A 16,715-nucleotide genomic window follows, 5' to 3' on the forward strand; every position below is an offset into this window, starting at 1 on the left:
GACCCGATTTTGGCCCATGGGCCTTATGTTTGACACGCCTGCTCAAACCCCAAACCTCTGACCCCCTAACCCCCTAACCCTTTAACCCCCTAACCCTCTAACCATCTAACCCCCTAACCATCTAACCATCTAACCATCTAACCCTCTATATCCCCCTAACCCTCTATCCATCTAACCCCCTAACCATCTAACCCCCTAACCCTCTAACCATCTAACCCCCTAACCCTCTATATCCCCCTAACCCTCTAACCATCTGACCCTCTAACCATCTAACCCCCTAACCATCTAACGCCCTAACCCTCCAACCATCTAACACTGACATCTTACCCCCTAAGCCTCTAACCATCTAACCCCCTAACCATCTAACCCCCTAACCCTCTAACCATCTAACACTGACATCTTACCCCCTAACCCTCTAACCATCTAACACTGACATCTAACCCCCTAACCCCCTAACCATCTAACTCCCTAACCCCCTGACCATCTTACCCCCTAACCCTCTAACCATCTAACCTCCTAACCATCTAACGCCCTAACCATCTAACCATCTAACCCCCTAACCATCTAACCATCTAACACTGACATCTAACCCCCTAACCCTCTAACCATCTAACACTGACATCTTACCCCCTAACCCCCTAACCATCTAACCCCCTAACCCTCTAACCCCCTAACCCTCTAACCATCTAACACTGACATCTAACCCCCTAACCCCCTAACCATCTAACCCCCTAACCCCCTGACCATCTAACCCCCTAACCCTCTAACCATCTAACCCCCTAACCATCTAACCCTCTAACCCTCTAACCATCTAACCCCCTAACCATCTAACCCCCTAACCATCTAACCCTCTAACCCTCTAACCATCTAACTCCCTAACCCTCTAACCATCTAACACTGACATCTAACCCCCTAACCATCTAACCCTCTAACCCTCTAACCATCTAACCCCCTAACCATCTAACCCTCTAACCCTCTAACCATCTAACCCCCTAACCATCTAACCCTCTAACCCTCTAACCATCTAACCCCCTAACCATCTAACCCTCTAACCCTCTAACCATCTAACCCCCTAACCATCTAACCCTCTAACCCTCTAACCATCTAACCCCCTAACCATCTAACCCCTAACCCTCTAACACTAACATCTAACCCTCTAACCCTAACCCTCTAACCCCCTAACCACCTAAGCCCCTAACCCTCTAACCCTAACCCTCTAACCCCCTAACCATCTAACACTGACCCTCTATCCCTCTAACCCTAACCCTCTAACCCCCTAACCACCTAAGCCCCTAACCCTCTAACCCTAACCATCTAACCCTCTAACCCTAACCATCTAACCCCCTAACCCTCTAACTATGACTGCAAAACTCCTCCATCTTCTTAGAATATCCACTGATATCCACTCCATCTTCTTGTTTGTGACCTTTTCCTCAAATACTTTGTCGTTTGGCCTCAGTGGACTTCACAGAGTGAGATCCAGAAGGAAGGTTCAGTTGATCTCTGTTGATCTGAAACAAAGTCTTTTTGGGTGAATTTGTCCTGCAACCACCAGAGCAGGGATATATTATCTCAGAAGTTTTCCTGCTGTGATAGTTCTTCACTTCACGTTTTTATTATTTGCTTGTTTATTTACAGCTGACTGTGAATCAAACCGCTCGGCGATAGAAACTCAATTGATCCAGCCCTATTTCAGTTGTCAAGCAGTACTGTCTCTGTGTCGCTCATGTCAGGTCCTGATGAAAGATATTGTCACTCCCGTCCCACAAGAGGAAGTGAAGGCAGTGATCCGTAAGTGTCTGGAGCAGGCCGCTCTGGTCAACTATCAGCGTCTGTCAGAATACGCCAAACTGGAAGGTGAGTTCCTGTTGGATAAGCTCTCCGTCGCGTCTGGATACAGCCATTAAAAACCTCATATCAGACCTGGATTCAAATGTGAGGGATTGAATATACAGTGTGGGGAGGTTTTCTGCTCACAGTGGAGTAGACCATGAAAAGCATAGGTAACAGTTATGAATTCAAACTAATGTACCTACTCAGCCCTACTCGACTACACTAGCCTTGCCTTTTACGCTTTTCCACTATGTGTTAGTCCCCACTACCAGGTACTTTCATGGTACCTGCTAGACCGAGGTGTAATGACTCCGCCCAGGTGGTACTACTTGTGAATGAAAAATCAATGAAACTGATTCAAGGCCAGGTGAGGCGAGTATGGCTGAGTAGGAGCTTGTGGAAAAGTTCAGATACTGATGTATCTGTGTAAAGTACAATAAAAGAATGTTTATCAAGACTGAAGTTAAAAAGTACCATTGTCACACCTTGCACTTTAAAACTGAGTGATCTGAACTGAACAAGGTATGTGATTGTATCTCAAAATGTACTTATGTCATGATATGTGTTTAACTAATGCTGTCTTTGTTTTTGTGGCTTCAGTCTATTCTAGTATCAAACGTACAGGAAGTAAAAATGCATTCAATTCAATCTTTATGCTGACTTTGTCCACATTGCCTCAGCTTCTCCTCTAGCCAAGTACACTGCCTTTCGCTTCCACTTTGGCTTGTCTCGTAGCTGAACTGACACTCCTCTTGTCTCCTTCTCTGCTCCTTCCTCTTGGAGAACCTTCACATTCACTCCTTTCTTCAACATGTCTATTGGCTTTTGCTGTTTCTCTTCACCTGTTGTCAAGGAGCAGAAAGGCCAATAAACAGGACATATTAGGCTCGGTCCACGTTTTCGTTATCAAGCCAAATATGTGAATATTTCCAACTTGTAAAAATAAGCATTATTCTTTGAAATCAGGGAAATAGCCATAAATGTTGTTATAGTTGTGAATTGTGAGAATTGTTGTGCGTGGCCCTTCAAAACATGCTTTTGTTTAGCACGTTAGCTAATAACACAAACCAAGCTCCTATAAATCAATTCTAACAAACTTTTGAATTTAAAACATATTCACATCTTATTGAAAATGACAGTGCTGAGACTGCCATCCCCGCGACCCGGAAACAGATAAGCAGGAGAAAATGGATGAATGAATCTTATTGAAAATTAAAGAATTTTCAGAGATAACAGAGATAACTGTGTTCAGTTGGATTCAGCTAAATAAAAGATTCATATTCTAAAATTTTCCAAACAATGGACCTAAATGTAGATTTAATGCCCAGTAAACTGGATTAATATTCAGTCTTTCCACATGTATAGAGTATATCAAACAATAGCCTTGCTTGGGGCTGATTCACATCCTTGAGCATATTAACTGGCCTGATCCTCACATTTATATTTATGATTTTGGAATTATGTAGATTGTGCTTTTGTATGCATTTTTTTATAGCATTATGTATGTGACACTTTAACTCATTGTGTTCAGGATTCTTAATAATTCTCTTTTTTTTCCTCCTTTTGGGAGAACTCATATTCAGACATAACTGAAAATTAAGCAAATTTCAAACAGCGTGTTTCTAAAAGAGTTGTTAACACTTCAAATGATGAAGTTATTGGGATGTCTGTAAAGAAACCCGTCACCTCCTTTAAGACATGATGGGAAAAGTTGTCTTAGCATGTGTGTGGTGAATGGTGATTGTCCCCTCATCACCGTCCCTTCCTGACGTTTGAGATGAGATTTGAGCTCTGGTCTGTTAGAATAAGTTCATTTAAATGAATCCCACACGCAGTCATGCTGCAGCAGCCCTGATGTTTTCTTCTAGTCCACAGCCAACTTCTACCAAACATAGAAACTTAATCTTCCTTAACCTGATCTGGTGACGGTGTAATGTGTATGGTTTGGTGCAGATTCATATTAAATCCCCGTTTAGCAAATCACATCACATATTGTACTTTTTAAAGCAGGTCGCTGTCGTAAAAAGTGGATGAAATTGGATAAAAAATACTTTTAAGGATGAAAATAAACATAATTTATTAAAATGATGAATCCATGATCAATACAATAAAACTGAATTCAATACAAGAATATCAAATAACATAAGAGTTTCGACCTTTGGCTTGTCCCTCATGGAAAGAGTTTTCTCCTGTTCACTCAAAGTTTTTTTTATTGTTATTATTTAATACAGATGTAGAGATTTTCAAAGTCCGCAAAATTATGTGCTGAGGAAATACTTTTCTGAAATTGTTCAAGACAGAGTTTGTTACAGATGTGAGAGGTTCTCTTTAAACCCAGCCATGTAATTAGCTGTCAGATGATCCTGAAAAGGTTCAGTGTTTTCTGGATTTGTTAACTTACTGCCATCGAGCTCAAAACAAGCTCATAGTGTATTCTTTTTTAAATATTACTGTACATAAATGATATAGCATGCACTGGTGTAGTCCTGGGTATACGTGGGTATACAGCATTTACCCACTTATTTTTCAGTCAGCATTGTTTACACCTACTTCCAAATCCCCCATGATTCACCACTTACTCGGTATAGATGAGTCAGATTACCTATTGCCTTTCCCTCAGATGATGAAGCCGTGGTGCATTCTACTCTGCTTCTAATTGTTTAGTACTCGGTGTATTCACTGATTTGATCTGTTAATGTCTATGTTTACCCTGAAGCAGGAGGCTTGACGAGCCACTCGGAGGCACAGTAGGACGGGTCATGATGAGACTAACTGAAATTACATCATATCGAAATTATGTGGCAATTAGCCAATATTGTAGAATAGAATAGAATAGAATAGAATAGAGTGGAAATATTTTTTTAATCCCAGAGGGAAATCTTTGAAAAAATGAAGGATTTTCATGATAAAGTTGTCTTACTAGAGTAAGAGAGTACGAGAGTCTAAAACCAACCAACTAACCAACCAACTTACCAATGTATATAATAACAAGAGTCAAGAAGAGAGCAGCTAGTTTGTTTATGGCACTAAATGTTGATTGTAAGGACATTTGGTATACTACACAAATATGTTAAAATAAATTTCTTATTTAACCTAAAAGAAAACCCTGAATTAGTTTTGACTCTATTGATGTATTAAGAAAAGCAAACAACCAAAATAAATTTAGTCTGTAGAAACATAAAGTTGAAGATACAGACGGTCCAGTAGATGGTTTGTCCACTTCGATAGAAATTCCACCTTCTATAAAGGATATTTGAAGTTTTTCCAACAGATTGTTCCTGTCAGGTTTTCAGTATGATCACAGACCTGCTGCGGGTCAGTCCCTGGTGACCTCTGACCCTGGCCTCTCGCATGCCTCGGTATCCTCCCTCTTTTTCTGTAGGGAAAAAGAGAGAGATGTACGAGCACCCTGTCTTCTGCTTGGCGTCTCAAGTGATGGATTTAACCATTCGTGAGTACCTTCCTCCCTCCCTCCCCGCTGAGCCCGGCCGCCCACCACAGCCTCCTCAGACCTCCGTCCCTCGGTGTGGCTGTGTCGTAGTATGTCAAGCTCTTCGATGTGTCTCCAAAGCCTCCTCCTCCTCCTCCTGCTCTTTCTGTCAGCTTCTTTTCTGTCCTGCCTGAACCGCCTCTTCTATGTCTGTCTGCGACTTGAATGCATTTTTACTTTGCTTGTGTGTAAATCTCTTTAAATGTTGAAGATTCAAACGGGACGACTGACACGACTACCTTGATCCTCCAAGAGAAACATGTGCCACGGTCTCTGATTTAAGTCAGACTCATTCAGTGTTATTAGAATTCTTTTCTTATGTGGGGGGGGGTTGTGTTTTCTTTCCCCTCAGATTTCTTTTACTGTACTTTTATTAACATGAAGTTTGATGTTCTGTCCTTTTCTGTTGCTGTCAGGTACAAAACCTACACGAAGAACAAACCTTTAGACAAGGATTCAATCTCTTTACATAAGTCAATGTCTGACTCACGGAATTCTACTATATTTACCATCATATGAAGTTGATCTCCTCTCTCTCCCCCTCATTCCCAACATTATCCCACCTCTCTCAACCTTCTCTCCATCCTTGCAACCTTTTTTCTTTATATGAACCTCTGACTTATTGGAGAAAGCTCAGAGAGATGAGAAGGAGCAAGGTGATGTTACTGTATTCTTGACTCTCTTTCTGATTAGAAACCTTGTAAACCCACACCAGCACCACACATCACAGATAAAGCACGGAGGAGACATTTCAAGAATATGGTTTTCGTTCCTCCATGTGGTGGAGCAACTGCTGTGAAGACCAACTCTGGACTCTTTATAGCTGAAATTACTAAAGAAAGGAAGTAAATTTGAATGAAAAACAAGCGTGAAGATAAGCAAGAACTGCAGCCGTGTAATGAAAAATACAAAATAAAATTAGCTTTAACTCAATTGAAACAAAACATGAATTTTTACAAACAAAAAAAAAGTGATCAAACATGATTCACAACCGAGGAAGAAACAGTTAGCAGCGGAACAGTTCTGCTTCATAAACAGTAGAGTTTAACTAAAGTTGTTGGTCTCAAACATTTAAAACGTGTAAACTGTGTCGAGCTCTGGCTTGACAAATGTTACCAGATCCCAACAACAAGTTGCTTCAGGCAGAAGCTCCGAGCTGCGTGAGCGTGACGTGAACTCTATCAGGCCGTGAGTGGAACCACGAGACCGTAGGGAACTCCCTGATGAACACGTGAACAATAATCTACATGTTGCAGGCTGGCGGGGACAGAAAACACAGCTCAAATGTGTTGATATCCACAGGAAGGTGCAGAGGAAGGCTACAGCAGAGAGAGACTCTGGTGGCATGAACATATATAAAGACGGGTGGAGTCCAGGGGCCTCATTTCTAAAACCTTGTGTAGAATTCCTACTAAAAATGTCCGTGCGCCCAAACAATTTGGATTCTGCATTCACTTTTCTTTTATAAATCACAGGTCACCAGGAAGGTTGGGCAGTTCATATCCCTCCTCAACACGCCCGCTTTCTACCATAAATGGTCAATGCAAAGTGCCTCATCAATATTTTTGCCTCTCAATCAGCCCGTTGATCGCCGGCATTTGACACTAAATCCTGGCAGAAAGACGAGGGGAAGGAATTTTACGGAGAGCAGACTTGTCTTGGAGGAGGTGGAGGTCAGGAAAATGATATTAGTATTGGTGGTCACAGTAGTGGAATCACTCATAAAAGAAAAGACAAGCGATTGGCAGCACGTCGCCACCTTGTCGTCAGCAACCTTTATAAATGAGTTCCCAGAGCGTTAAATGAGGAGAAGCAGCAGTCCAAAGCTAGAACAGACAGAGAGACTTCTGCTGGGATAATATTGGACGAACACCTTTCAAAGATATGATGGAGCCTGGGCGTTAAGAGCTCTGTTCATTACAAGAAGAACTACAGGGAGCTAAAAAAAACTTAATGGCATCTGGATAATAATGGATGTGAACGGTTCATTTGAAGTAGAAGTAAAAGAAAACGGATGCATTAACTATCCAGCAAGTCACTCAGCCAACATGTTCCTGATTTTAGTGAGATTATTCAGTCCTGCTGTTTAATATGGGAGTTGAAGGATATTTCCTGGTCACAGTTAACTCCACCTTTCCTCACAGTGGTTCCAGCCAGGGAGATGGTTTGTCTCTAAAACACTGGTAGCCTCATATAATCTCATTTCTGAAGTACTTTTATGTCTTCAGACCGGGTTCAGTTAGTAAACAGATCTTCATGTCGTGGAATTTAAAGCAGTTCGCCAGATAATATGTCCTCGTGGAAACTTGCAGAACATATGGGACTTCAGACAAAACCCTGAGGAACACCGCAATTCACTGCAGTTTGAAGTGAAGAATCATTGTTGACATGAACAAGAAAACAAGATACGATTTAAACTCTTTTTTTTTCCTGTTGTGTTTGAGTTGCTATAGGAAAATGTTCTGATGATGTTGTTGAGTGCAGAATTGAATGCCACAGCTGACCTCTGACATGTTGGAGTATCAGGAGCAACCGCTTTCTGATCGCTTCTCTCTTAATGCTTTGTTGTTCGGGACTCAGTCGAGGCTTCTTGTTGCTCCAACCTCCAACAATATCATTTTTACTTTTAGAATCCTGACCATCCAATTTATCTCTGCTAACTTCAAAACTCTCTTGTAAGTGATAAAGCACAATCAAGTGTCCTGATCTATGAATATAATGGATGAAGTGGAGACACTTTGTTTGAAGCCATGGTGTTTCTACCTCAGATTCCATTATCTGTTTTTAATACATGTATGCACCAATCAGCCACAATACTAAAGCCATATTACTTCCAAAACATCTGCAACCTGTCGAGGTGTGGACTCCACTACATCTCTGAAGGTGTCCTGTGGGATCAGGCAGCAGATCCTTTAACTCCTGGATGTCTAACACAAATCACATGAAGATCGTTGCTGAACAGTTTGCTAATGTTGTTAATTTAGTCATAGTAATGTCGTTCAGCAGTTTAAGACATCCTAATGTGTTGGTTTCGGGCTCTAGCTGCCTAATAGTCAGTCTTGACAGGCCCCATTGTAACAATATGCTATTCACTTTACGCTAACGGGTTTAGCAATGTGGCTAATCAGTGTATATCTACACCATGTATGATCTAACACATTGGAGTTCATTATCATGCTTATACCATGGCCTTTTAACTAGAGAAAGACAAAGTCGGTCTAGAATTCCTGCTGAGCTCACACATCAGCTTGCTAAAAGGAATGAAGAGTCGGTGAAATGGTCATGGTATATTTTCAGTCTTATCACGAAACATGATGAAGGTCTAGTAATTCATTCACTGATGAGCCAACACATTCTGATTGTGATTCAGACTGTTTCTTCAATGAAAACTAATTCTTAACTTCTGGTCGAGGAAGCAATGCCCCACATGTCTCGCTGTCATATTATTCTCATGGAACAGGTGTGGACAGGATCTTTTGGCTCATCTGTGTACTTTTAATTCCACTCAAAGGGACAGTGGGATGCAGTTTCGACACAGAGAAGCTGTACACTAACTGAGCGACTGTAGGGAATGAGCACGGCTTCATGACTGCATTACTGCATGATGAGTGTTCGGTGTACATGCTGTTTACATCCCTCATCACGCCCATGGCTCATCACTGTTCTGTCTCAGCGACGGGGATGTGATTCATGAGCTTCACACCACACGTCACTACCTCCAGCAACACTGCCGCTTTTTAGTCAAATAGACAATGGAGGTGGTCCTGTAATTGCAGACTAAGTAGGACTGAGTTTAAGATGAAGGACATGAATGCACCAGTGTGAGGGACACATCATCCTACGTAACACATATGTTGAGTTTAAAATAGAAATGTGCTCTTGAAGGTCTGATACCCAACCCTAATCCGAGCATTTATTAGTCTTGTATTATTGAAATTAATTTCAGTTTGTCCACTGATTTAGGATGAAGAGAGAGACCGTTGTGGGGTTGGCAGGAACATGCATGATCATCACTTTGTGAATTTGTAAGACTACTGTCAATAAGGATCATTTCATGAACAGAAAAAAGCTGGTCATAAAATTGGACAAGCATACAGGCAACTTAATATTACACAAATAAGTGTAGTATGTGAAGTCTTTACTGAACACAGTCATTTGTTCTACACAGTGCTGCTGGAAAACAGGGATTTTCTTTTCCATTCGCTCTCATTGCAAGTTTGGAGCAACTTAGACGTAGAAAAAACAGCCAAAGTTCAGGAGTTAACTATTGATAACCAACGATGTGCATCATGCCTGTCTAACAACAGATCTTAACAATAAATCATCTGGAAGAACGCTATTCGATAGTTAGAAATACTGTGCACAAATCATTATGTTTTAGTGCTGTGGTTAATTTCTATAGAAGTGAACACAACAACAACAATACTAATCATACTACTACTACTTGTAATAATAATAATAACAACAACAACAACTAATAATAATAATAATGAATTTATTTGTAATGCATTTTATATATAAAGAAAAATTGGACGAAACCCAAATAAGAAAAAGAGATTTTTCAAATAAAAGTCATTAAACCCTTGTTCAAAATTGTACACCTTGTCCCAACTTTGTTGGAAACCCGTTTGTAACTGTTGATTGCAATCTGTGTGTTTTCAATAGACCGTCATGTGACAGATTAGATTTAACTAACTAAGGATGTGTTGTTGTCGTAATCCTGCTGCTTTAATCAAACCCGCAACATTGAACAAACCACACTGAATCCCAGCACACCTCTAGTTTCTGTGGCATGTGCTCAGAGAGACGTTCACATCAGAAATCTTCAGGATCTCAACGATTGGAACGATGTTCAGAACTGATCAGCAGCTTGATTCAGGTTATTACTACCAGTACTGAATCTATGAATCTTTTCTAGCAGCTCCCTGAGTGTCCTATGGCTGTGCTGAATAAAGACTTGGCCTATTACCGTGGTTCTGTGGTTCTGTGGTTCTGTCGTATCCCATCACTGACTTGTTCCCTCACGGGAGATCAGATCACATCTTATCAGCACTTCATGCAGACAACCAGAAAGTTCCATCAAACTTGCATACTTCCTACTTCCTAGGCTGCATGCATAAAGTACTAAGACATGAGTCGGTCGTTCAGAAGTCGCCTTTTCTGACACTTTGACCTCTGACCTTCAGAGAATGTTGGGCGGTTAGTAACTCCCGCCAAGAAGCTAGAGGACACCATCCGCCTGGCCGAGCTGGTGATCGAGGTGCTGCAGCAGAACGAGGAGCATCACGCCGAGGTCAGTTCACTCACACACATGCACGCACGCACGCACGCACACACACACACGCACACACACACACACACACACACACACACACACACACACACACACACACACGAAAGGTTCCCATCAATTAAAAAAAACTCCACATTGTGCCAAATGATTGAAGTTAAATTTTAACTGACCACATTGTAGCTAAAGACAAAATACTTATCGTCCATGTAGTTAGCAAGTTACAAAAAGACATCCATGCTGACAGGTGTAGAAGAAGTGTGTATTTACATGGACTCCTGTGTGTTATCTGTTGTGACAATGTCATTTCTCTGCAGTTCTCATCAGTGTCTCTCATCACTAAATGCGCTCAGTTAAAACCTGTATTTTATCCAAACCCATCAGCTATATGAAGGCACCATAATCTGGTTTGTCTTTGTCATGAAAAACAACTGATATAAACTGTGGAGAAAATCAGAGGAATCAGAATCAGAAACTTTATTGTAACCGCTATTAAAACAACAAAACTTCATTGGTTACAATCAGTCTTGTAAGCAGCAGTAAAAAGGATAAGTTCCGGCATAAAACAGTATAAAAAACAAGATAAAACGTACATAAAATGACTGCGCTGTCCTTGGTTGGATAAAGAGGATGAGCGTAACTGAGCAGCGCTACATTAAAAAAAAAACACAGTTAGAAAGTACTTTTTAATATCAGTTCACATTTTAAAACTTCTTGATTAGTAACCATATATCGTCTAATATATCTAATTTCACAACATATATAGAACTTTAAGATATCTGTCAGTTTAATTCAATATATAGCAAATCTTTCCATCAATTGTTGTGTGTTCTGTTTCACCTTTATCTATTTTAGTTTACATCATTTTTAAGGGCGAACAGAGAGATTATCTTGTTTATCTTCCATAACAGTTGAAGGTCTACACAGTTTTGTCTTCACATTATTTTTAATGTAACTGGATTATTTTGTTGTACAGTAAATGAAATATGGATATGACATACCTTACTTCCCCAAGATATTTGTAATAGTCAGCACACCCCAGTGTATCACTGTTATGCTAAAATCAATAAAGATGTGCAGATGACACAGATTCCTTTCTAAGTAAACTATCAGCCGTAAAGCTTATATACAGATGTAGAATTGATTGAAACAGGCAACATTTTGTTTGGTTGATATTAAGAGTATTGGCTGACTTCAGACTTCACAATGAATCGCTTCAGCTTTGGCTCCAGTTCAGTTTTTAAAATCATCAACATATCCACAGGAGACAGGGAGATTTATTTGACTGGAGGTGTTGGATGGTATTGTTCTTGACTGGGGGTCTCAGTACTTCGTGTACGCTCACAATCCAAACGGTAAATACCGAGTCTCTCCCCATCGCCCCCCTGCTCGGAGTCATCATCCTGCTTCTTGTCCGCACAGCCAGTCTGATCTAAACACACGCTGAAGTGGAGAAGATGCGGCAGTGGAGCTGAACTATCAGTCAGCTTCATCTGAGTCTCACAGCAGAGCTGCACGCCTGTCTGAAGAACGCTGTGCTGGAAAGAGATTGAAGAGTAATATCAAAAACCTGAAGAGCAAAGAAAAAGAGACACACTATTGAAGAAAATAGGCTTTTTAAGGTTTTGTTTAGATTTAAAGATTTCTTAATTTAGTTTTGTGCCTTTTTGACTGTGAATTGTGTGCTACAGCTCTTTGTCATTCATCCTGACTCCCTTTCTGCTTTTCATTTCAATGATTTATTTGGTTTGCGCAGGGAAAAGAGGTATGTGATTGTCTCAGTGCCTTCTAAGCCCCATTCCTCATCCCCTCAGCCAGACCGGCTCCTGTGCATGCGCCTTTACGACGCGGATCATTCACCTTTCCCCTCTTGACAATGATCCAAACTCAGGCTTGTGCTAACCACTAACCAAGTGCTTGAAGCAGCCTCGTGCTCCGTGAGGAGCACAGACAAGCACTTTGGCATTTGTGGACTTCATTCACACTCTGCAAAGTGCAGAGTTGTGACTTAAGAATTTAAGAGTTACAACTTTGTACTTTGATTGGGTTTTTTTTGCATCTTGTCAGCTGGTCCCTTATGGAAAGCAGTGGTTATTTCAGGGGCGATGAGGCCTTTCTCCTTCTCCATTGGATCAGTCCATACATGCAGCGGAGGAGATGCGAGGCATGTTTTGTGATATAATAGAATCAATCCCTGCATCTCAGTGATGTGAGCGCACTGGAGAAGAAGCCAAACCGCCATTACACTCAAGTTTGAACCTTCCTGCACGAAGCCTTTTTTCACATTATTCAATTCTGATGTGGTTTGCTCATCAATTTTAAACACGCGACTCTAATGCTGAATTCTGCCTGTATTGACTCTTCCCATTCATGCCTCACATGCATGTGACTGTCTTAAAGGTGAATTCTGGGTATTTAAAGCAGGCATATTTCCCATTATTTTGCACAATGTGGCTTTTAAGGCCATGCACATTTTGGCATCGTCACTCTCATTGTGAAGAACTAGAGAAATGTGGAATAGCAGAACAACGCATGTGTACTTTACACTGAGCTACAATGCTCCATGGAGATGTTAGACACTCGCTAGCATTACCTCTAATGTTAGCATTGATATTCAGTCATGCTCAAGTAAAAAACGTTTCCTTTATATAGGTCGAAAGCAGCTTTGTTTGCAAAGCTTATGGTGTGTTGTGCAAATCGACATTCCTCCAAATCTTTACATCCAAGGTCTTGCTTTAGGTGTAGCATTAGCATGTAGCTTACAGCCTTTATAGTCACAGAATTGGGAAATACAGCCGGTTGAAACATGCCACTGTTCTCCTTTAACTCAAAGACTGTTCACATGGACTGCTTATATTCAACTTATAGAAATGAGCCACAGTTTTGTCAAAACAAAAAAAAAAGAGGAAAACCAATTGACGAAAATAGCAGAACTTATTTTTCCAGCAGTTTGGTTTGTTGTTGGAAAGTCACCGTCATTAAATCAAAGCTGTGGAAATATCGTAAAGTTCACAAATAAAAGTGGTGGTGAGCCAGCTGAGGAAATGTCTCTCTGCTGGTTCACACCTGTTTTTCAAACACACACAGTCATAAACAACAGAGATATTTGTAAATCTGTTAACATGAACTCTTGAACTATAACACACCTGATTTGAGGGCAACACATTCTCTCAGAGCACCCCCTTGGTAATTTTCATTTTTATTAATTAATTTCAGACATGTCAAGACATGTGTGCAGGCCGATACACCGGTATACATACACATACTGTACATGTACATAAACAGTATCAAAGATAAATAGATTATTGGACCCGGACACATTCAAATAATTGAAATTGGCCTCTTGTGAGGAAGTCCTGCTTTTAACGCAGGTTAATACGTGGACTTTTCGGAAAGTCCACGTATTAACCTGCTATATCTGGACATTTTCTGATATTTCTGGGCTTGTTTCTTTGACTTGAATGTATTTTGAGAACGTCTGACAGGTAAAAAAGTGAAATGTGTTTAAGAGTGGCATTGACTGGAAGTCGCTTCTTACCGACTATCCACTGCTCAGAGCTGGAACCATGGCTGGTGCATGAAGCCCCGACTCCCGTCCCCTTTCAGTGGATACATTCACATTACAGTGTTGACAGCTTGATGTGAATGAGCAAACACCATGAATCCTCAGGGGCCCTCTTAAGAGGCCCCCGGCTACACCGGGGCTGCATGGAATAAAAGAAGTAGAAGGAGGAGAAATAAGACCATGAGTGTTTTTGGTGTGCATGAGACAGTCACTTCACTGCGTGTGCTCGATGGGGGGAATGTGAGCGGCGGCACAGCTCGCTGGCTCCTTTCTTCTGATTGACTCGCTGAAGGAGCGGCGGGTGAGTGTTTAAGTAGCTCCCTGCCACGCCTGTCAAGGAGCTGCTGCTGTTTCCTCTGTGGGCCTGTGGAAAAGTGTCTGATTTCTCCGTGCCCAAGCGCCGGTGATTCTGCCTGGAGTCATGAAGAATTCTTTCCCCGGAGATCACGTAGTGAAGTCATTGAGGCAACAACTCTATTTCATATGGTGAAAAGCGAGCGTGAGAGCCAAGAGCACTCACAGGAAATCAGTAGAGTTGCATTATATCTTCAGTCTGTATGGCAAATGAGATTCAAAGTGTTGACTGTAAATTCCCAAAGACGCGTCCATTGGGAGCACTTACGCTGAATGTACTCTCACTTTGTCTAATTTGTCTTCTTCCCTTCCCTGTCAACTACTTGATTTCCCTCCTCCCTCTGGATTGGCTCCCTCCCTGGCTCCTCCTCCACCTGTGTGCCATCGTTTCTCCATCTCCAGGCCTTTGCATGGTGGTCGGATCTGATGGTGGAGCATGCCGAGACCTTCCTGTGTCTCTACTCGGCCGACATGGACGCGGCTCTGGAGGTTCAGCCGCCGGACAGCTGGGACAGCTTCCCGCTCTTCCAGCTGCTCAACGACTTCCTGAGAGTGGACTGTGAGTGAGGACACAACCATCGCAAACCACTGAACGTTTTACAGCCTTCACACATACTGAAATACTCAAGTCATACGTGAAGTAGACAAATTACTGTGGGGATGTAGGTCTGTCAAATTCAATTAATTTGTTGTTTAAAGCCTTGCTTCAAACTGCCACGTGCGTTTTATCAGTGAGTCTCTAAAAATTTCCCACCTTCATTTTGTCAGGTTTGATTTCACACTGCTTGTTTGAGAGTGTAGAATCCACCTGGACAACGTCATGCATTTACAACAGCTACTTGTTTGGGGGGCGCTATCGCCCAAAACAAACACTGACCAGAGAGAAAATAAAACGTGGTGAAGCAGAAACGCAGCTCATTGATTGGTCCAGACCGAGAGCAGAAATCCCGCCCCTTTAGTCGCTAATGGTTAGCCCAGTGGCGGGCCATGCATTTCAGACCCAGGCCTTCACTAGTGCTAGCCTGACTCAATCCAGCCCTCAATAACCTTTTTATAACTACAAAAACCATGTTACCATGCAGAAATGCATTAAAAAAGAAAAAGAAAAGCCTTTGCATCACAGATAGATACTCGTGTGGCCAGATATATGCCTTTACGAATAAGAAAAATCCAAGTTCACATTTTGCCTTCTGCTGCAGCTGCATAAAAAAGCAGCTGCTTTTCCCAAAACGTCTGAGGGTTGAGGACGGTGACAAACGTCAGCTTTTCGTGGTCTTGAAAATAATATAATGGCAAATAATATAATCCTGAATCCTGCCATTGAGTTTGTAGTGAGCGCAGATAAATAGCATCGGACCTCCGCACTCGAGTGCTGCCCACAAAATAAATTCCAACCTTTTCTTTCAAAGTTTGCGTTTTCATATTTGCACTTTTATCTTTGTTTGTTTACTACCTAAAATGCACTGCACTCTACGTCACGTCCTCTCCCTCTGTCCACTGTAAAGTCTGCTGATAGTCCCTGACGCGTTCACATTGGCCGTGAACTGGACCTCAGTTTAGTTGCATAAGAACCGAGACCCACGTTTTCAAGTGGAGCAGAGTTCACTTGTGTGATCCGGATCAGAGTCCGGGGAGTGTTCACACCTGACCAAACAAAGTGGACTTTCCCTGAAATGAACTCTGATCTGGATCAAACCGTGCTAGTGTGAAGGCACCATAGAAAAAGATTGCATGTCACCTCTCTGATCTTGGACTCTCCAAAGTATTAAAGTCAAATTCAAATGGACACATCCACTTTCACCAACACACCTCAGTCTTCAGAATAAAAAGAACAGTTTTCCTGCCATATCTCACAATGTTTTCAAGTAAACAAAACTTTTCTGAAGAGTGCAGTATTTCTTCAACATTTCTCAGATACTGATTCAACCTGTTCAGTGAAGGACAGAGGAAAAGTGTATAAATGTTATACTGTTCTTTGCATGCTTGCATGTGTTAGTCTATTACAAAAACAGCACCTACATGTATTCCAATGTTTCTGGTGTTTCATTCAATCCTTATCAGGTAACTAGTCATTATTTCTGGAAAGTGCCTCATTCTGGTTTTCTGTTGCAACTCTCATTTTGACGCCCTCAGAGCTAAGGAAGCCTTGGACCCCCAACAATAGGGTTGTGAACCCACGTTTT

General features: G+C 41.5%; 1 protein-coding gene across 1 annotated transcript in view; it reads left to right on the forward strand.

The window, feature by feature from the left end:
- The window catches only part of LOC308108977 (calcium-dependent secretion activator 1-like), a gene marked incomplete at both ends in the record, with an annotated part of 180,358 nt that overhangs the window by 104,778 nt on the left and 58,865 nt on the right, over positions 1-16,715 (forward strand). The window contains 5 exons of the mRNA XM_080462308.1: positions 1,734-1,857; positions 5,216-5,284; positions 10,510-10,616; positions 12,370-12,378; positions 14,935-15,091. Of these exons, the coding sequence (XP_080318434.1) occupies positions 1,734-1,857; positions 5,216-5,284; positions 10,510-10,616; positions 12,370-12,378; positions 14,935-15,091 (466 nt within the window). The remainder of the gene's footprint in view (positions 1-1,733; positions 1,858-5,215; positions 5,285-10,509; positions 10,617-12,369; positions 12,379-14,934; positions 15,092-16,715) is intronic.

Source organism: Lipophrys pholis (assembly GCF_963383615.2).
Source record: "Lipophrys pholis genome assembly, chromosome: 4".
Lineage (NCBI taxonomy): Eukaryota > Metazoa > Chordata > Actinopteri > Blenniiformes > Blenniidae > Lipophrys > Lipophrys pholis.